The sequence below is a fragment of the Cibotium barometz genome, chromosome 30 (genome assembly GCF_041138505.1).
Source record: "Cibotium barometz isolate CiBa-2024 chromosome 30, ASM4113850v1, whole genome shotgun sequence".
NCBI classification, from domain to species: domain Eukaryota; kingdom Viridiplantae; phylum Streptophyta; class Polypodiopsida; order Cyatheales; family Cibotiaceae; genus Cibotium; species Cibotium barometz.
In genome coordinates, this window is record NC_141075.1 from 7,213,237 (window position 1) to 7,236,446 (window position 23,210).

Sequence of the window (23,210 nt, forward strand, 5' to 3'; positions counted from 1 at the left end):
GGGCTAATGTCTCTCCAACCTCCTAAGCAGACTACCTACTATAGCTTTCTGATTAGGACTACTATTTGTCTCAACCAGCTTGTAAGCTTCTATCAGAAGTCCTTGCACCCTGAACTTGGGATTGACCTACCTCCATTCACATGGCCCCCATAGCGTTGAACAACAGAATGGCTCACAGGTTATCTAAAGCAATTTTTGGTCAATACCCTAAGTACTTTGGAGGACCTTGCATCAAAATTTCTCACAAAGGATCTATTTGGAAAAATCTTTGGTGTAAATGATCATGCAGGATAAGATAACTTGGAGACAAGGGCTGTTGGGAGTGAAAAGGAAATTTATCATGTATTGAACCATGGTGTTATTATGATTCTCGATTTTTTTTTCCTTGCTATAATGCTAGTGCGAATTTTTATTCTAATGACCGTGTAACAACTCAAAATTCAAAATACAGTTGTCTTTTTTAAAAAAAAAACTTTACACTCTTAACCTGGTGACGTGTTGGCTTCTGATTCGCCCTCTAATTCACCTGCAATGATAAAGGCGTGGAGGTTGTCAAAGCCTAGAGCTAAGGATCACAAAACGAGGTAAACATGTCTTTCATAAAGCTAGAGTTCCACAGTACAAATTGTCAAGAGTACATTGGATCCCATTTATCTCTTTGTCAAAGTGAGTAGTGTTGTTGTGGTCGATATGAGCACGCAGAAGCTAGAGGCCTTCGCCCTCATCCCAAACCACACATCTAAGTGTCAACCGATCCAAAGGCATGTAGAGAGGATCCCCATGCTGCATTGCCTCATCTAAGAGTAGTAGTGTGTTGTTAAAACCAATCCAAAGGCATGTAGAGGATCCAAGCAACCCACCAACCCCTACTACCTCATATATCTTCCCGCAACTATGTTTCAGAATGGCATGGATTTTAATCTGTGTCTAGCTTATGATCGGGTAAATTTTTGAGATTTCTTTTTGTAGATCATATATTTATAGGTGCGGTTACATACATGCTTTGTTGACTGAATTATGCTTTATAGATTAGTGCAATATTAAACAATTAGCATATCCATTTAAAAATCTAATCTACGCTTTTGGATGATGTACCTTGTATCAATAGTCTATGGTATTTGCTAATACATATCATTTTATCGTGTATTTAGTATTGCTAAGTTAAGTGCATGTACTTCTATACTATAGGTTTTCAAGCATGTGATCTTCCTAAGAAATGAATACAATGCGACTCTGACGGTGACGTGACGACTCTGACGGTGACATGACAACAGGACCCCAAAATTGTAACTTGTCTTTCAAAATTGTGGCTTTCTTTTTTTAAATCCCTTCATGTGAGGGTACATCAACATGCCTCTCTTGAAATTTGAAGTCTTCACAACAGAGGACATCCAAGGCCTTCAAACCTTCCAGAGACTAGTGGCAAGGCCTCTCTGACAGGCTCAGCTAAGCACACCATTAAAAAAGACAACTTTGTTAAGTAGGCCTCACCAATCACACACATTAAAATAAGTTAAGACACAAAGATGGTATCTACCACTCACACACACACACATATATACACATGCACACATTCCTATTCCTCTCACTCTCTATCACTCACACACACACCGGTGAACTTGCATGATGAAAATTTTTGATTTGTCAAGAGACCCAATCATAAGTTGTTGCATGGCATCGATGGTTATGTGGCTTGCTACTTATGCTACTGGCTGGCGAACGGCAATAGATTGATATACATGTTTCTACACAGTTCTCTCTCTCTCTCTCTCTCTCTCTCTCTCTCTCTCTCTCTCTCTCTCTCTCTCTCTCTCTACCTTTCTCTCCCTCTACCTTTGATGACAGGTGGCAAAGGAGAAAGCAATCTCCTTTATATATAGTATAGATAATACGATGGTGTGAGTTTATCAGATATGATTAATATAGAACAATTTACTGGAAGGGCGAGGTGATCTATTTAATATCATGGTCATTAAATAATTCCTCTTGCTATGTTGTAAGGCAAGCAATCACGGTTGGACCTAGAATTTATGCTTTGTAGTTCATAAGTAGTAATAAAAAATTACAGGATGTGTGATAAAAAAATCTCCACCAAATGGTGAAAAACCTCCATCTCTAAATATTGGAAGTATATTTGAAAATTTTATTTGAAGGTTTTTATAGCTAGAGTCCAAACCTTCAACTCTACTCTCAAATTTGCAAGTGATTTTCATATCAAATATGATTAATATAGAACAATTTACTGGCAGGGCGGTGTGATCTATTTAATATCATGGTCATTAAATAATTCCTCTTGCTATGCTGTAAGGCAAGTAATTGCGGTTGGACTTAGAATTTATGCTTTGTAGTTCATAAGTAGTAATATAAAATTACAGGATGGTGTGTGATAAAAAAATTTACACCAAATGGTGAAAAATCTCTATCTCTAAATATTGGAGGTATATTTGAAAATTTTATTTGAAGGTTTTTATAGCTAGAGTCCAAACCTTCAACTCTACTCTCAAATTTGCAAGTAATTTTCAAATTTTAAAGGTATAAAATACGTTGTGTACTCGGGTTTTGTGCACACTGAGCTACATTTGTGTGTTACTATGTACACACCGACCTACTTTTAGAGATCTTTATCATAAATATGCTATTTTTATCTTAAATTTATTTTCTTTATATTTCTCTAATTGTTTAGAGATATTCATGTACTCTCATCTCTAACTATAATTTTTATTGAATAAATATAATTAAATTCTCAAGAAAGTTCACTCACATAACAGTCCTCCCAGTTAAGAAAACAACTGTCCTCAGTTGTTGCGTAGCTTGCAAAACCTGGCCTAGAAATTTGACAAAAGAAAAGTCCAAAAAACCAGCAGGGTTGTACACATGGTACATTAGATCATACATTACCAATAAAATGTGTTTTTGGCAAGTCCTACCAAAACCATCAATAACAAAGAATGCTTGTTGTTAAGTATATTTCTTTTTTTCTTCAAAAAAATAATAACAGTTGGATAAGAAGCATACCCATCATACCAAAAGCCCGATATTGTTGCTAAGATATCAACCATCTCGATCCATTGTCTTATATTCATGCCATATTCACCCTGGCTAATGAGCAACACATGCTTACACTCTCTCCAACTATACTAGTTGTTCACCATCACACAATGTTAGAAGGTCACAACTACTAACACCGATAGCAATCATCATAAGTACTAACCCGTACTCAAGTCTAGTTTTCTCTAAGCCATGGGTATCCCCAATGACCCCAGAGAGTGATCAAACACATCAGATCAGTGCCTCTTTCCCGAGAAAATAACTGTTGTCCCAGTGTGTGGCTGAGAAACCCCTTCTCGGTAATTACTCACACCATATCACCACCATCACTTCCCAGCCATTTCGGCTTACGAGCATAAAGTCCGTCAATCTCACCAACCTACACAAGGTTGTCCATTCAAACACACTACAAGTTAGCAACACATGCTAAAAGTCCACGACAGCGCATAAGTAGTAAATCCAATACTTAGTTCCAGCTATCCCTAATTTCATATGTCCTACACATGGAATATTCGGAATCACCCAAGTCCCATACTACGAACATAGTGGTAATTAGGCATCCCCAATTAACCACAGAAAGATGGACGGAAAAACCGTGACATGTCTTTAAACATGCAAATTATGATAAGTTATGGAAGAAATGCCCTTTACATTTAGAAAAATAATTGTGATACTTTTATAAATTCCAGATGAAGATTTTACAATTTTATACTTCACACTAGGAGTTGAGCTCACTCGGATATAAACAGGTCCATTTAGAGTGGCATTAACTTGATTGAAATCAGAGTTAATGCATCGAAGAAAATGCTCAGAAGGGTTTCTAGGCGTGTGACATGGGAAACCAGCAAATTAAAAAAATTGCACAATATTAAGATGTGCCATATAAAGTTACCAACATGAAAAGAATTTAATTACAAACATATCGTTTGGAAGATGATTATAGAATTAAATTATCTACTAATTAAACAAATGTTGGTAAACAGTGAAGTGATTCATACATTGCATGCCACAAAAAGGAGAGGGCTCAAGGAATCAAAAATTTGGATGGCAAACAATAAAAGAAGACAAAAAAGAGTTAATTATATATTCAAATAATTTTAAAAAAGGAACTGAACTGTCAAGACTCGGGCGATCGTCAACCTATGGAGATTAGAGAAATATTACTATTGTGTAGTAAATTAAGTGTTACATGGGTCGACTTTGTCTTGGATTAGAGATATAATTTACATCAATTTTGGTGTATTTGGGGGCTTATATGATTCAAATTATTAGGTACATCCTTACATCGTTGTTGTTGCCTCTCTTACCACATGTTTTCCCTTGCCAAACTCTTAACCTCTGTCCTTTCCCTTCCGTCCATGCTTCACTTTGTTGGCCTCTTGTTCACCTACAAATTCCTTCTTCCTGCTTGCTGCTTCTATTATGAACACCTCAATCAGATCCCCTAGCAATATAATATCAGGTTTCTTCCAAGCCCATTGCATAAGAGTATATATGTGCATGTGGTGCACGATTTTGATCCATTTTCTCACTACATCTCTAACATCCGCTACAGGGCTGAGCTAAGATGGCCACTGGCTTCCAGGATACTCTTCGCTTCCTCACCTTGTTGTACCTCTACGTTGTGCTCCTACTTGGCCCCCCACCTCACGACTGGACTACCTTCATTGTTGTTGAGCTGATAGAACCAACTCCATGCCTAGATGCTTCTCCACAATACCATCACCTACAGACTGAATGTCACTACCTTGTAGGCAGAGCCACAACATTTTCATGTTGCACCTCATCCATGCGATAGAGCCACCTCCCATCTTCCTCTTTGTCTCCTTTACATGGCACCACCTTGCAAGGTTGAGCTGCTTGACACTTGCTCTGAGCTCCAACATGCTAGCACAACTATGTGCTTTCCTTGCTTGGCTCACAACCTTACTTGCCATCATGCAACAAAGGCTGCTCCATCTTCTCCTTTAGCACTATAGACTGTGAGGAGTCAAGACCCCTTCTTAGGTCTTTTTATTACGGCTTGACCTACGAGAGGATTATAACTCGTTACCATTTCCCTTAACCAAAATTCAAAGTGACCACTAAGTCCTTCTAAGGGTAGGCCAAAAAGAGCCATCAATGTGTCACACTCTCAATCAAGCGACAAAAATTGCAAGAAAGGACTCACAAAGCGGAACTCTGAGCAAAGAAATAGAAATTCAGATATAATCAAATCTCAATACAACCAAAGCAATGATATACAAAGTGATGGCGGATGCAAAAGAGACACTCAAACGATAAGTTCACAACAGAGCAAGTTTTGAAGCACTTTTATTAACGACATTAAAAAAGGTAGCCTTAAAGGTATAAGTGTCCCCTTTGTTCTCTCTTCCCCCTCCACCTTCGCCCTCCTGCTCTCCCCCACCACAGCCTACTCTCCTCCTCCCTACTGCTAATACAGTACATGACTTCCCTGCCCTCTGTCTCCTCATGAGCAAGTGTTGAAGCACTTTTATTAACGACATTAAAAAAGGTAGCCTTAAAGGTATAAGTGTCCCCTTTGTTCTCTCTCCCCCCTCCACCTTCGCCCTCCTGCTCCCCCCCCACCACAGCCTACTCTCCTCCTCCCTACTGCTAATACAGTACATGACTTCCCTGCCCTCTGTCTCCTCATGAGAGAATGCGAGAGAGAGAGAGACAGAGAGAGAGAGAGAGAGAGAGAGAGAGAGAGAGAGAGCTAATAGGAGCCCGATGATGATTAGAGAGAATCTCTGCATTGATTTCAGCGAGCGACGATAGATAAAACCTGGATATATACAACCACTACATGTGAACGCTTTGGAGGCGGGTGGTGGCGATGAGCTTCTGCATTGGAGATAGGAACACTTCTGCGTTAACCAAGGGCAACGACGAAGAGGTCTTCCAGCAGGTGTGCGAACAATCCACCAGAGTACGTGTCCACTCCACGCGGAGGCCCTCTTCGCCACCATCATCCTCAGCACCCTATTTGTCCGCACTGTACGCCCTACTCGGCCTCCCAGGACCAGCAATAGCCTCTCTCATTGGGCTATCTGCCTCTAGTATCAACACAAAGATTAAAGGAGAGCAAGGGACCGGACACTGCCCTCTTGTCCCCATACGTGCATTTTGCACTTGCAGCTTGAAGACGAAGATCGCTTGGACCAAGCCCTGCGCATTATCGAGAACTCCTGGAAAGTGGAGTATAGTAGGAACTCTAAGCGTAGCTTCCCAAGATGCTTACACTTGGTCTGCTGCTTCCATTTGCTTTTCTAGGCGGTGTGAATGGACTTGCTGGCTGGATGCCACTGCGATGGTGGTCATAAGGTATGGCTACGACGAGCATATAAAGGCCATCACATGAAGAAGAGGCACCTCCCTCTTCAGCGCTTTCGAGAGCTTGTTCATGGGTTACACTGGCAGGAGAGCAAGCGAGGGGGAGAGAGTGCTCAGCGTGCTTTGGACAGGGCCAACAAAACAACCCTCAAGGAGAGAGAGGTTGACCAAACATATAGTTGTGTCTCATTAATATGAGGGAGCTGGCAGTAGCCATTCACTTGAATTTGAAATTTAAAAAGAGAGAAAGAAGACGTCTAGAAAAGTGAGTTGAAAGAAGAGTTCTAAAAGGTTTGACACGTGGCAACTCAAAATCCTTCTCCCATTATATTATGTAAGAAGGCCTCTTAGAAAATAGGGTTTAAAAAAAGGCTACTATTTTTTAAAATCTAAAATTTACACATGTTTAGTTAATTTGTGAAGGTCAAGGTTAGGTTAGGCCTTCAAATTTCAACCTTAGTACATGCTACACACAGCACAATAGTGCTCAAATAACCTGCTTTGTAGTGTAACTTTCCCATCTGAAATTCAAAAATCGCGATTGGAATTCGAGCTTTGTAGTGTAATTTTCCTGACTGAAATTCAAAAAACCTCAGTTGGAATTCGAGTTGCCTTTGTTTTTAAGGGATGAAATTTATACATTTAAATTATAAACCCCACATTTATAACATTTGTATAATTTTTAATGATTTTCCAAACTAAATCCCGTTAAACCTAAGCATTGCCTTTAATTTTAAAGGTTGATTTTTTTTTTCGAGCATAGCCTTCGAGTAAAAGAGGAAGTACAATACTACCAGCATCTTTATCGGCTTTTGCCGGGGAGGTCTTTACTTCCCAACCACCTTTTCCACGGCTGTGACGGTGCGTCACTACCACCGTGGTCAAACAGTCAAAGGACGGTGATGCTCTCGCGTCCCCCGATGATTCAGCGTCAATCTTTGACCGTGGATGATTGTGGCTTGTACTAAAATCAGTAACATATGAATAGGTTGTCACGGTAGTGCTGCGGGCTAGGGCTTATCCTCAGCAACCAGTTAAAGTTTTCTGCAGTTCATCAAAATCAATGGCTAACGCAGAGAGCAGGCTTGGCATCATTGTGGAGCGCTCCATCAACGAAGCCCGCATCGTCGAGCTCGGCATCCGCTCCTGGCCCAAGTACTCCGTCTACCTCTCTCTCTCTCTGTCTCTCTCTCTCCCTCTTTCTTTATTGCTCCCTAAAGGTGTGGTAGAACCCCTCTGTATTCACAGTTGTAGCAGGCGCGCATATATATATATATATATATATATATATATATATATAGAGAGAGAGAGAGAGAGAGAGAGAGAGAGAGAGAGAGAGAGAGATTTTCTAAGAGAAATCAGGAAACGAAGATTTGTGAGATTTGTACTTTATCTAAACGGGCACATAGAGAAAAAGAGAGAAAAAAAGTTGTATTAACAGCAACCCAAGGCCAAAATAGTCTCTATGATGCATAAATAAAGACCATGAAGTTTTTATGCCAAATATTTGTAGTCCCAAAAACGAAACAAAAAGAAACACCAAAAAGAGAGAAGGAAAAGGGGAAAGAAGGAGAGAAAGAGAAAGTGTGTCTAACAAAAGACCATAAGAATTATAGTCTTACAATAATGATTTGTTAAATAGTCCACATGCCAATTGACATGTAAAAAGCTAAAAAGAAAAGCTAACAAACAAAAGATGTTACTTGGACAACAAATTTGAGGAGAAGAGATCCACAAGGATCTCTTTATGTATCCATACAAGATCTTGTCTATCCAAGCCTAAGAAGTGGGCATGGTATGCTATATTCATGCAAGAGCGAGGATCCTATCTCTACCAAGCTACCTATGGTCTTTGTTGATGAGGACATGGGTGTCTCTTCTCCCAAACATAGATAAACATAGATGCCATATCCCACAAGGGTGGGTGATAATAATATATGATGCAATTGTCATCATTCTCGAGCATTATTTTTATGAGTCCTCAGCAAGGATAAATATCAAGGTACTTAGCTTGTCGTTTGTGTTTTTGTGGACATCATCATCACCATACATTGTTGCTCCCTATCATTGTCCATCAACGTCTGTCCATCAACGTCTGTCCATCAAACTCCTTGTGTATATCATTGTCCGTCCATCGAATTCCCTGTGTACATGCATTTTTTATGCAAAAGATGCATATGCATGCAGACGTCAACATTTGTATGCATTCAAGTGAGATTCTAACCCATAAAGTCCCCCATGCAATGCCCTTGCTTTAACATGTGATAGGCACCATATTGAAATGGACCCTTTTTCAAAACTTGAAATGGTCAATGCTCATGCAGGCATGATTTTGACTAAAGGTTGGAACGACTGTCAACCGTTGATGACATCATCTCCTGAGTACGACAACAGGGGATGATGTCAATGGGGGAAGCTCAATTTTTCTCTTCACCTCAAATGACTCATTTGTCCGGTCCTCCAAGGGTCTCTTCCGGTTAACTTTTGATAGTGAGTCCAATTATCGTTTAGGATGATGTCAACGAGGGCAGGTAGATTATTACCTTCTCCTCAAATGATGTCAACTATCGTCTAGGATGATGTCAATGAGGGCACCTAGATTATTATCTTCTCCTCAAATGACTCATATGTATGCTCCTACAAGGGTCTCTTCAAGTTGAACCTTTGATGGTAATTAAGTCGCCTATGATCTAAATTTCAAGACACGTTAACGACATTGGATCCACAAGGTGTGTGTAACATATTTATTCAAAATGTTTAATTTCAACAAAAGAGTTAGTAATATATCAATGGGTCAAGTGCATTTTGCACTTGCAGCTTTCAAGAAGACGAAGAATCACTTGGACCAAGCCCTGTGCATTATCGAGAACTCTTGGAAAGTGGAGTATGGTAGGAACTCTAAGCGTAGCTTCCCAAGATGCTTACACTTGGTCTGATGCTTCCATTTGCTTTTCTAGGCGGTGTGAATGGACTTGCTGGTTGGATGCCACTGCGGTCGTGGTCATAAGGTATGGCTACGACGAGCATATAAAGGCCATCACATGAAGAAGAGGCACCTCCCCCTTCAGCGCTTTCGAGAGCTTGTTCATGGAGTACACTTTCATGGAGTACACTGGCTGGAGAGCAAGTGAGGGAGAGAGAGTGCTTAGCGTGCTTTGGATAGGGCCAACAAAACAACCCTCGAGGAGAGAGAGGCTGACCAAACGTATAGCCGTTCACTTGAATTTGAAATTTAAAAAGAGAGAAAGAAGACGTCTAGAAAAGTGAGTTGAAAGAAGAGTTCTAAAAGGTTTGACAAGTGGCAACTCAAAATCCTTCTCCCATTATATTATGTAAGAAGGCCTCTTAGAAAATAGGGTTTAAAAAAAGGCTACTATTTTTTAAAATCTAAAATTTACACATGACATGTTTAGTTAATTTGTGAAGGTCAAGGTTAGGTTAGGCCTTCAAATTTCAGCCTTAGTACATGCTACACACAACACAATAGTGCTCAAATAACCTGCTTTGTAGTGTAACTTTCCCGACTGAAATTCAAAAATCGCGATTGGAATTCGAGCTTTGTAGTGTAATTTTCCTGACTGAAATTCAAAAAACCTCGGTTGGAATTTGAGTTGCCTTTGTTTTTAAGGGATGAAATTTATATATTTAAATTATAAACCCCACATTTATAACATTTGTATAATTTTTAATGATTTTCCAAACTAAATCCCGTTAAACCTAAGCATTGCCTTTAATTTTAAAGTTGGAAGTACAATACTACCAGCATCTTTATCGGCTTTTGCCGGGGAGGTCTTTACTTCCCAACCACCTTTTCCACGGTTGTGACGGTGCGTCACTACCACCGTGGTCAAACAGTCAAAGGACGGTGATGCTCTCGCGTCCCCCGATGACTCAGCGTCAATCTTTGACCCTGAATGATTGTGGCTTGTACTAAAATCAGTAACATATGAATGGGTTGTCACCGTAGTGCTGCGGGCTAGGGCTTATCCTCAGCAACCAGTTAAGGTTTTCTGCAGTTCATCAAAATCAATGGCTAACGCAGAGAGCAGGCTTGGCATCATTGTGGAGCGCTCCATCAACGAAGCCCGCATCGTCGAGCTCGGCATCCGCTCCTGGCCCAAGTACTCCGTCTTCCTCTCTCTCTCTCTCTCTCTCTCTCTCTCCCTCTCCCTCTTTCTTTATTGCTCCCTAAAGGTGTGGTAGAACCCCTCTGTATTCACAGTTGTAGCAGGCGCGCATATATATATATATATATATATATATATATATATATATATATATATATATATATATATAGAGAGAGAGAGAGAGAGAGAGAGAGAGAGAGAGAGAGAGAGTGATTTTCCAAGGCTGAGAAATCAGGAAACGAAGATTTGTGAGAATTGTACTTTATCTAAACGGAGCACATAGAGAAAAAGAGAAAAAAAGAAGTATTAACAGCAACCCAAGGCCAAAATAGTCTCTATGATGCATAAATAAAGACCATGAAGTTTTTATGCCAAATATTTGTAGTCCCAAAAACGAAACAAAAAGAAACACCAAAAAGAGAGAAAGAAAGGGGGAAAGAAGGAGAGAAAGAGAAAGTGTGTCTAACAAAAGACGATAAGAATTATAGTCTTACAATAATGATTTGTTAAATAGTCCACATGCCAATTGACATGTAAAAAGCTAAAAAGAGAAGCTAACAAACAAAAGATGTTACTTGGACAACAAATTTGAGGAGAAGAGATCCACAAGGATCTCTTTATGTATCCATACAAGATCTTGTCTATCCAAGCCTAAGAAGTGGGCATGGTATGCGATATTCAGGCAAGAGCGAGGATCCTATCTCTACCAAGCTACCTATGGTCTTTGTTGATGAGGACATGGGTGTCTCCTTCTCCCAAACATAGATAAACATAGAAGCCATATCCCACAAGGGTGGGTGATAATAATATATGATGCAATTGTCCTCATTCTCGAGCATTATTTTTATGAGTCCTCAGCAAGGATAAATATCAAGGTACTTAGCTTGTCGTTTGTGTTTTTGTGGACATCATCATCACCATACACTGTTGCTCCCTATCATTGTCCATCAACGTCTGTCCATCAAACTCCTTGTGTATATATATCATTGTCCGTCCATCGAATTCCCTGTGTACATGCATTTTTTATGCAAAAGATGCATATGCATGCAGACGTCAACATTTGTATGCATTCAAGTGAGATTCTAACCCATAAAGTCCCCCATGCAATGCCCTTGCTTTAACATGTGATAAGCACCATATTGAAATGGACCCTTTTTCAAAACTTGAAATGGTCAATGCTCATGCAGGCATGATTTTGACTAAAGGTTGGAACGACTGTCAACCGTTGATGGGGATGATGTCAATGGGGGAAGCTCGATTATTCTCTTCACCTCAAATGACTCATTTGTCCGGTCCTCCAAGGGTCTCTTCCGGTTAACTTTTGATAGTGAGTCCAATTATCGTTTAGGATGATGTCAACGAGGGCAGCTAGATTATTACCTTCTCCTCAAATGATGTCAACTATCGTCTAGGATGCTATCAATGACGGCACCTAGATTATTATCTTCTCCTCAAATGACTCATATGTATGCTCCTACAAGGGTCTCTTCAAGTTGAACCTTTGATGGTAATTAAGTCCACCTATAAGTCCAACTATTGTCTAGGCCTATGATCTAAATTTCAAGACACGTTAACGACATTGGGGATCCACAAGGTGTGTGTAACATATTTATTCAAAATGTTTAATTTCAACAAAAGAGTTAGTAATATATCAATGGGTTCGGGGTAGCGTTGGTGATAGTTATCGTTAGCAACCAGCTTACATTCATTAAAAGTTTTCTGCAGGTCATCGGACAATTATTTGTTTGGTAATTTTTTGTTGGTCGTTGGGGTGCTTAATTACTAATTTATTTATCCACATTGATTGGCCTCTCCAAGAAGAAACATTCATGTCGAATTCTTTCCGACTGGGTCCATGATCTTCAAGATTACTTATTGTTTTCTCTTTCTGATGATGAGCTTATTGGACAGCTAAACTTGTTGATCAATTCTCCATTAGAAAGGATTTGCAGTCCCCCTTTCTCAATTAATCTTGCCCGATTTAAACCATTGCATGCTGTGTGCTCATGATAATATATTTTTTCAAGCAATTAAGGAACTTTTTTTCACTCTTTACTTCCTCTTGTTGCTAAGGCTTATGATGCTTTCAATGTCGGGCTTATGAGTGCCAATAAAGCATGCATACAATGTGAACCACCTACACTGTGTGAAAACACAGGGCCCCGATAGCCAAACCCCACCCACACACACACACACACAGAGTTGGGCAGGACGAATAGGCCGTGCATCATTAGTAGCTGGTCGAAGGTAGGGCGTGACCGTAGAGAAGAGAGCAATCGTGAGGCTGATCGTGGGCTGGTCAAGTAGGTCGACCAACAGAAAGGAGCCCAAATGGTCTTATAAATAGGCCACCCACCTCCCTTCATTCAGTTGTCAAAGGTAATAGATAATTGAATTTCAATTGTTTTTTTGTGTAATTTTGTGTACCAGTGTTGTTAAATTATGAATGGTTTATAATATTTATTATATATACATTATTTTAAAAAAGTGAACGTACTTAAAGTACTTATCCCGATGTGTACTTTACGTACTCGTACGCATACCATACCATACCGAAAGTACACAACCACTATGGATCAAAATGAATATGGCTTTCCATGTACTGAATGGAGAAAACTTTCATACATGGTAGACAAAACTTAAATTCAGCCTTATCTTTGGCCTTTTATTGAGGGTGAAGATGAAGATGCAGCCCAATAGACTCAGAAACTAAGGGATCAAAGAGCCTTTGGCCTAATAGCCCTTGGCCTCTCTGACGTGTCAATGCTTTAGCTTCAATCATGATTCCTTTATCAATCCGCATAGCCTAGCAACTCAAGCTCCATGATTACCATCATGGTCTCGGGTCTTGGGAAAATAAATCCTAGCCATCAAATCAGCAAGCTTTGTTTTTAAAGAACGCACCATAGGATATTGACACATCAGCAATGAGAATTTTACTCAAATGAAAGCAAATGAGTTGATGACACGTAAGTAGTGAGAATGTTAAAAAATAGAAGCCCAATAAAACCTTTACACATTAGCAGATGGAATGTTAAAAAGTAGAGAGCTCATAAAAATTTGCCACATCAACAAAGAGAATTTGTGAAAATTGTTCCACTCCCCAAGCCCATGATGGTTGGGAAAGGCCGTGGGTTGACCTTTCCCTTGGAAAATGGGTCACTCGCTAGTGCCAGCTCCCCATTTTCATCTAAGGAAAGGCCTCCCCTACACCAACATTGCCTACATAGTTAGGGATAAGCTTATTAAAATGAGAAAAACATATTTGCAATTTGAGGAAAGTTACTTTTGGGGTTTCCTTTTCTTATTTCTAGCTTCTAGCATTATTAAGTCATGGTTATGGCATGCTTATGGATAAGCAAATGGTAAACTTGGATGATATGATGTCGGCCCAAGTGGATCTTTTGGCGAAAGTTTTGAGTGGAGTTGTGGAAACTCGGGATAGTCCCAAGCAAGCGACACAACACCAAGAGTAGAAGAACAAGGACATATTCAGGGATGGAGCTATGAGGGAGCTATTAAGGCCGTAGAGGGTAAGAACATATCAGGGGGTGTGTCCAAGCTTCAACTCTCTCACAAAGAGTTTCAAGTCAAGGATCTAACAAGGCAATATTTCAGTGCCGAGTGCCGACTCCACTAAGCATATTGTAAAATATTGTCAAACTAACAAGGCAATATTTCAAGTGCTGGCTCCACTACGCATATTATAAAATATTGTCAAACAAACATGAAGGAGAAGTTTTGAGGACTTAAAAACTAAAGGATCTTTATGGAGGAGATACATATGCAAGTGTCTCTAATATCTTCATTTCTTGGGCTTGATACACACCATGGTTACAAAAATGCGTCAGGCCAACATGTGCTTAATGGAGTGTTTTCTGGGATTTCAAGAGCCGGGTAAGAGGACTATGTGCTAGATTATGGTGGAAGACTCTTGTGAGGGTTACCCCTCAACCACGGTTGTAGAAGGATATTGGCCATGTCTGCAAGGAAGGATTTTTTAAGCCGTTGGAGAAATTTGGTAGACAACATCATTCGTGGTTCCTGCAGTAGTGGTGACACCACAAGACAATAGGTCTGTCTATTATTAATGTATCTTCTCACCAGAGGCAGGAGTAGGTTCCTTACAAGTTGATAAGGACAAAGATGATGGAGTTTTTTCTTTAATATATCGCCATGTTCCACATGAGGGTGTTTTTAATACGTAGGGAGGATCAAGTATCAAAGCCTAGCATGGCGTTGGTGGAGCTGATCAAGAGCATACATGGGCAAGGAAGTACTTGTTTGAGTTAAGGAGCATTATCTATCTTGTTTCATCTATAGGAGTGTATAGAATGTGACACATAAGGTTCAATAATCCATCTGAGCAGATACACTAGTGGGTTCGTGACTTTTGGAAGGGAGTCTTTCTAGCAATTACTTCACGAGGAAGTGCTAGAAGGGTGGCAAATACTTCATTAGAGGGTTTGGAAAAGATAGGTTCCATTTAGCCCAAAACTTTTCAAATTTGTCTAAAGCCTACTCAAATTTGTTAGAGAAGACAAGAATCTTCTTCAAAAATTTTAAGTTTGTTATATTTTGCAAAATTTTTTTAGAGAAATGCTTCCTCAAAATGGTCAATTTCCTCTTCAAATTACAATGAAAAGGTTTTCCATAGGGCGCAATAAAATGTATTTCTCGAACACTGCTTCATTATGAAATTGCTTGGGTTGACAAGATGTAAGTGGCAATGTTACTTTCAGAATACTAGGATGCTTCAAGTTCTCAAAATCAAACTATCTATCTAGTACCTTGGGTGAGACTTCAAGTATCTATTTTCGGGTTCTAGTGCATGGCACCCATAATAATACCCTACAACTGAGGATAGTTATAATTCTTGTTTAGTTATAATTCTTGTTGGGGAGAATGTGATTCACCTGCATTGTGTGGATAGACAAGGTGGATAGGCAGCTAGGTAGGGTGGACAGGTAGCCATGGCAAAAGCCGCCACATGTGTCATATAGTAAGTAGGTAGTACTGGTAGGGTGGGCAGCCATCATTTGGGAAATTACAATGTCTCTCATCAGCTGGGGCTTCTTCCATTTGAGCATTGATCTCGTGTAACTGCCAGATAACCGTTGTCTGTATAATTGGGCTTGGGTTCTTGAAATTGATATAACGTTAGAGTAGATTGGTAGTGTATATAACTTTTCTTGTGCAAGTCTTATGTTGTTTGTTTTTCTCTGCTAGCAAATTCAAAGCACTTTATCTACTTTTAGCCTGAGAACTGTGCTTTTAAACTAGGTGTATCTACAGTACAATATAGTAATCTTAGTTTCAAGTGTAGCTACATACATTGGAGGTGCTCAAACTTGGGCCTACAAGTATGTAAATTTACAAAATATAAAACACATCATCTAAGACCAGTGTACTACTTTTTTGAGTGCTTAAAATGGCATAGCATTAGTTTGGTGGCACACACAAAAATGTCAATGTTTTTGAGGATTGGGAAAAATAATCTGATTAGTCAACAAAATCTCATCCATAGCAAGTTTCAATGCATAGGTGAACTTGACATATGTGGAGGGGTCTTATGGGAAAACTGTGACTACAAGAAAAAAGCCATTTCATTTGACCCTTATTCTACTAATATGGGTATATTACCACTAGCATACTAATATGGGGTATATTTATTACCACTAGCATAGCGGTGACCTAGTTTCCCAAACAAAAGTTTAAAAGAGCATGGCTTCTAATCCCTTATGGATTTGGTTTTTTTTTTAAATAAGCGTGGAATTATATTAGAATATAAAGAGGAGCATTTACAAAATAACTTGCTTTTCTAATCAAGAAGCATAACTTCAAGCACCTAAGCCAATTCATATTTTAGAGAGGTCAGATTTTGGATATACTCGATCAATTTAGAATCCTGTCTCATGATCTCCACTTCCTCACTAGCCACCTGACCATGAGCTGACCATCCAAAATTGGCAGGAAATTGTATTAGGGCAACAGCTAAAGTGCTCTTGTGGATTGAGATGATTTGAATATCAGGCTCAAATGGGAAGGCCAATGATGAGTTTCAAAAGAAGATCAACCGAATTAAAAAAAGAAAGGCTGGAATCTCTTATGGATTTGTGTTAGTCCTAAAAGTTCTACTTGAGTCTTCCTCCCCCAACTAGTAACACTTTCCTTGACTTCTTTTGAAAGTTAAAAATTTCCATTTTTCAAAAACTTCAAAACTTAGAGTAAGTCTAAGGTTAGAAATGAAGCTCTCTTTTTGACGCTATAATAAAAAGATTCAGCATGTCTTGAGCTTGAAGCAATCATCAACGGAGACACTTGTAGTTAAAATATGTTGAAGGGTTTCTTTTTCTCTCTCTCTCTCTCTCTCTCTCTCTCTCTCTCTCTCTCTCTCGCAGCCATCCTATCATTTTTCTCGTCTGCTTGTTAATGCCATTTTTACCCATCCCTTCTTTCTTTACGTTCTCTGTTTGAGATTTCATGTGTGTCTCTCCATGCATGCACGCAGAACTTGCAACACATTTCTGGCCCTAATTACTGTGTGTCTCTCCTTGCACGAAGAAGACCTTCCGCCCCTTCAGCCTTTCTTTGATCTGAAACAAATTCAAGACCAGAGTAAATTCTCGACCCCAATTCGCTAAGCTAATCAATACGTAGTACGTTCGGGTCACGTGGGTAAATATCACCGTTCTACAGTGGAATTTAACCGCGTCGTGGTGACTCGTGAGTAGACTCAGTAGAGTTCTTGCTTTGCTGGGCTGGGCTGTGTTGTTTTCTCATAATCGGGGCGTAAATGCCTTTTGTGATTTATATGATAACCTTGACACGTGTTCAGGGTTGCCTTTTTGACGCTTGACCGTAAATCAAGAAAAATCAAACGTGTGCAGTGTAATTTTTTTGACGGGTTTTACCCAAGTTTTTTACGGCGAAAAATTCACGCTATTTAGTGTAAATTTTTTTGACGGGTTTTAAGAAATTACCCAAGTTTTTAACGGCAAAAAATTCACGACCTATTTATTTCTCTGCTATTTCTAAGTTTTTATATTTCGTCGTTTTGGTGACACATTGCTGCGCTGGGCTGTTTTCTCCCCCCTAGCAGTTTTCAATAATTGAAGACAGCAGGGTTGTGACCAGTAACTCCAGGCCTGTAATTTTTGACGCCGCCCAAACAGGCGTTTTAAGGAATGACGCGGCCTAAATGCCCAAACAGGCGTTTTAAAGAATCCAAAATGCCCAAACAGGGGCATGACGACCGTCAAAAGCAAGCCTGCATCACGACCTCTTGAGAGGAGATATATTTCTCTGCGACTTCTATTTCGCCTTGTAATCAAATGTAAAGCCTCTAAGCTTAGCCTTGTAAGGTTAAAACCGTGCCCCTTATTGTATAGGCCCTTGCTGACTCCATCATAAACATCGACCTCTTCATACATATATACATACATACGTATATATATATATATACATACATACATATATAGACATATATTTGTATGTATGCGTGGATATATATACATATATATAGACATATATATGTATGTATGTTTATATGTGTGTGTATATGTATGTATGTATATATATATATATATATATATATTTATTATGTGTGTATGTATGTGTGTATATATATATATATATATATCTATTTATTATGTGTGTATGTATGTGTGTATATATATATATGTATAGATATCTATTTATTATGTGTCTATGTGTGTGTAGTGTGTCTTTTCGTATATATATGTATGTATATATACATACATACTCACACACACACTCACATATCTATCTATATGTGAGTGTGTGTATGTTCGCATATATATGTATGTACATACACACACTCACTCACATATAGATAGATAGATAGTTATATGTATGTGTGTATGTATATGTGTGTATACGTATATGTGTGTGTGTGTGTGTGTATGTATGTATGTATGTATGTACACACCCACATACACATATATGCATACATGTGTGTGTGTGAATGTGTGTGTGAGTGTAAATATGTAAGTTTTGGCCCTTTTATGCCCTAATGAGTGCTAAAAGCATGTCAAAGACATAGCAACAAAAAGAGAGAGTTGACGTCTACATGCGCCATATCTTTAACACAACATATCTTTGAGAGACAATTAATTGAGAGAGAGAGAGAGAGAGAGAGAGAGAGAGAGAGAGAGAGAGAACATGTAGAAAAACTAGGGGTTTAGTGAATTTGTACTAAAAAGAGAAGTTTTTATCAAAGTCAATATTTACTAACTTGGTTTATATACCCACTAACATATCTCATGCAAATTATTTGAATCCGATAAATTTCATGTAGGGGCACATATTGGCACAATTAATTAGTGAGGTGAGCCCTTTAGTTTTGAAGACTATACCTTACATAAATGGATTTGACCCCTAACATCACAAAGTGGCATGATTGGATTGAAGAGTATATCTTACAACAAATGGGACTGGATTTGAACCCCTAAAGTTTCTATTGATGGGGATGCTTACACTGAGCTACACAACCTCATTTTGAGGTCTTACATACTACAAATATATAATGCATATTTCTCAGTTTGCATTTTCTTGATGCCTTTAATATCATAAGCTATACAAACTGTCTATTTGAGTCCAGGAATGGCTTTGGCTGCCCTTGACCCCGGCTAGAAAAACAAAAACAAAATATACAAACTATAAGGGGTTTTAATAGCATAGATAGTTTTTTAATAAAACCCATAATATTTCATTAGCTAATGTTCTTCACTCTCTTTTTTTAATTGTAGATGTTTAAAGTCATAATACCTCACATATTAGTCATTCTACTTTGAAAAAAAATGTGATTGACCACTTAGAAGTATCTTCTTAACTTTAGAAAACTACCATTTTTCTTATTTGTTTACCATTGTATGCAGATGGGGATGCCCTCCAAGTAAATTTCCATGGACATATGATGCATCAGAAACTTTATACTTGGTAAAGGGAAGAGTCAAGGTATACCCAGAAGGATCTTCTGAATATGTAGAGATTGGTGCAGGTGACTTAGTAGTGCTACCAAAAGGAATGTGTTGCACTTGGGATGTAGTTGTAGCAGTAGATAAATATTATAAATTTGATCACTAAATAATGAGCCTTATTCATGTAGTTATAATTTTAAAATCTCTTTTACAAATTATAATCCCTTCCATTTGTAATTATAGATAACTACTACAAATATGGCTCTACTAACAAGGAGCCTTCTTCCATGTGCTTCTAGTTTTAAGAGCTCATTTCACTTATAAGCAAATATTAACTTAGGTATTTTGAGTTAAAAAATACATTTTTAGGGGTTCCACATGTTCATCTTTGCCCATATGAGTTGATGTCACTTGTCATATGAAATGTATTCATGTGGTTTCTCTTTGAATTATGTTGAATTGTGTTGTGTTTCAAATGAAAAATTAGAGACATAGGAATGTGTGATATCTTGTTTTGAATATCACATGCATGCATAAAACTTAATGTTTTCATCTAACAGGACACATGATATGCAAGCAACCCTCTGTGTGTGTGTGTGTTGGGGGGGGGAGAGAGAGAGAGAGAGAGAGAGAGACAGAGAGAGATAGGTTTGTTTAAGTAACTCTCATGGTATAAAAGAATCATACTTGTCTATAATTTATTTATTTGTTATACCATACGTTAGTTCATCCTATATTTGTTATACCATATGTTATTTCATCCTCTTTGTATATTTTTTAGAAACTTCCTTTATGAGCATAATAAAGAGGTGTGTTTGAAGGATGTAAATTTCATCTTCTTTGTATATTTATTAAAAACATGCTTCATGAGCATAATAAAGAGGCATATTTGAAGGATACAAATGTATGAAGATGCAATTAAGTTTACATACAAATTGGAGTCACCGCCCAACCATAAAGCCATTCAGGCTCACCCCCAAGCATAGGGGGATAGTAGAATTATGGCATGTGGGAGACGTGAAAATGAGAAACATTATCGAATTAAGTTGTTCCACTATTGTATGATTAATATACCCAAAGGGTATTATTTGACCTTACCGAAACCAATGGAAAGTATGGTCACATGGGGAGAGCGATCTGCTCTCCTAAGCAGTTTAGGGGATCTGCTTTACTCTTCCAGTAGCATCACAAGTCTCCATCCTAATTTTAAGATGCAGGATCACTCACTTCTTGACTTGGTCATCTCACCTTCCTATCATCTCTACCCTAGAAACATGATTCGGTGGTGAAAAAGGGTAAAGTGTTAGGTCCAGGATCGTCACTAGCCCCAATAAATACACTGAAAAGTGACTGCTCAAAAAGAAGCACTAAAATTTGTAAAAAAGGATATCACACTTAGACTATACACAAATAGTTATAATTGGGTAAAGTGTTAGGTCCAGGATCATCACTAGCCCCAATAAATACACTGAAAAGTGACTGCTCAAAAAGAAGCACTAAAATTTGTAAAAAAGGATATCACACTTAGACTATACACAAATAGTTATAATTGGAGTACTTTTTTCATCATAAGAAAAGTAGTACACATACACACACACACACACACACACACATATATGAGAACATTAAACTAATTACATAGTGTATGCATAACAAAGTATTTAAAGGTTTGAATGACGACCGTTTTCATTAACAAAAGAAAGCAGAACTTGGTCATAATAATCCTCCACTAGTCTACTATTTTTTGCATAGAAAATAGTAAGAGAGATCTACTAATCAGAGGTTAATTGGGCTTAATCTCTGAATTCATGTGTAATTGGGTGTTCATTCATGCTATTGGCAAGGTGTTACAAAGTTCTATCAACTCACATTGTGGTTTCCCATTAGTTTTGGAAGCTCATTACTCATTTAATAGTGGAAGCTCATGTTCACTCTCCTTTTGAACTTTAATTATGCCAAGCTCAAGTGAATCATCTAATAGAAACCACATTAAAAATAAGATTACAAAGATAAAAAAGAAGCCACACTACTATGCTTATGCAAGGGCTATGGGTCTAAGTGTTTTTTTGAGAAACAACATCATGCATGTGTATGGTGAGTGTGAATTCTAGGTTTTCTTGCCATTAAAAACTACGAAGGGGCAGACATTGCTTGTTGGGTATTCATCCAAAAGGTAAGACCTTACCTACAATGGCTTATTCATCGAAGATAGATAAGCTTGAAGGGTAGAATTTCCACACATGGCAAACTAAAGTTAAATCTACTTTGATGAAGAAAGGTTTGTGGAATGTTGCAAACGCTAAAGATAAGAAACCAAGCATAAGGGATGCAGACGCTACATGGCTAACCAAAGATGGAAAATCACTTGCCATTATAGCCTTAGGATTAAGTGATAATCTCATCCACCATATCAATGGGAAAGAAACCTCAAATGAAGGTTGGGAGACACTTGATATACTTTTTGGAGCACAAGCCAAGAACTCCAAAATATCTCTTCTTATAAAGTTATTTGAATTAAAAATGAACGTGGGGGATTCTCTTCCCACTTATCTAAACAGCATTCTAACCCAGCTTCTACGAATCAACAAACACATTGAAGATAATGAAGTTACTACAGTGCTTCTAAAGACTCTACCACAAGATAAGTATGGTAACATTGTTACCACACTTACAAACATCCCTTCTCCTTCACTACTATTGGATGTAGATGCTTATCTACTTGAAGAAGAGAAGAAGATCAAGTAAAGGCAAGGGTAAACGTACAATGAGGATCCTTACTTTAACCAAGGAGGCTACAAGAAACATGGATCAAAGACATCTTTCAAAGGATGTTTTCAGAGAAAGGAGTTTCCTAAAAAGTCTTGTAACTTCTGTAGGAGGAAAGCTAACAATGAAGAGAAGGATTCTTTTTTTAGGAAAAAGGCTCATAAATCCTTACTTGCACATGAAGGAGATTCAAGTGGAGATGAGGCAAAGGAAGAAGCAGGAGCCTCACATGAGGCCAACTTTCTTCAAGATAGCTAGTCTTTCTAAAGGAGAACTTACCCTTTCCACAGTCATCCCCATATCCTAAACTAGTTGTAAAAATAACTAGGATCTAGCATCTGGCGCCATAAATGGCATTGTAAATCTAACTGGGGTAAGACCTACGAGCACCAGCATGGTCATCATATCCATCATTGTAAACAATAACTAGGACTACCATTGTCATCAACTTTAGTCATGGATATTTTGTTAAGGGGGGGGTGTTGAATCAATACCCCAAAATATCCTTTATGGCATTAGGGAACAAGGTACTAAGGTTATCCATGTAAAAGAACCAGTAGTTGAGTTAAAAGTCAAAGAACATGAGTTATGGAGAGGTGGAGAGATTCTAGGCTTTATGAAGGAGGTTTAGAAGATGATGTAGGAGTTGCCCTCTAGATTCATGCCCATGAGTTTTCTCAAAGAATCAATGTACCTATGATGCCTATTTAAGAGGCAAATCAGCTAATACAAAGTGTGCATGATTATACTAATCACACCTATGCTTATGTTAATCAATGTCTTAATCCTTCAAGCTTAAGTGCTCTAGTATGCTTCACTATGGTGCTTATTGATCATTATGAACCACCTTAATTACTTCATTTGGTATCAGAGCCATGCTACTTCTTCCATCAGTATCATTATCAGATAAATCTCTTGACTAATCCCAAAATTAATCAATATTATGATATTTTATACGTCTCCTACATACCACTGGTCAATGGAGGGTGGA

The 23,210-nt window shown here is 38.4% G+C and overlaps 1 protein-coding gene across 1 annotated transcript; it reads left to right on the forward strand.

Moving 5' to 3' along the window:
- Window positions 1–10,306: 10,306 nt before the first annotated feature.
- LOC147621108 (uncharacterized) lies at window positions 10,307–19,816 on the forward strand. The gene is made up of 2 exons (XM_086823833.1): window positions 10,307–10,505; window positions 19,412–19,816. Exons 1-2 carry the CDS (start codon window positions 10,414–10,416, stop codon window positions 19,617–19,619), a joined length of 300 nt encoding a protein of 99 aa, XP_086679959.1. The 5' UTR covers window positions 10,307–10,413; the 3' UTR covers window positions 19,620–19,816.
- Window positions 19,817–23,210: the final 3,394 nt, after the last annotated feature.

Bases quoted from the DNA above. Each gene is read 5' to 3' on its own strand.
- LOC147621108 (XM_086823833.1), top strand. From the start codon at position 10,414: ATGGCTAACGCAGAGAGCAGGCTTGGCATCATTGTGGAGCGCTCCATC. The intron at 10,506-19,411 runs GTACTCCGTCTT...CATTGTATGCAG, and splicing joins GGCATCCGCTCCTGGCCCAA to ATGGGGATGCCCTCCAAGTA.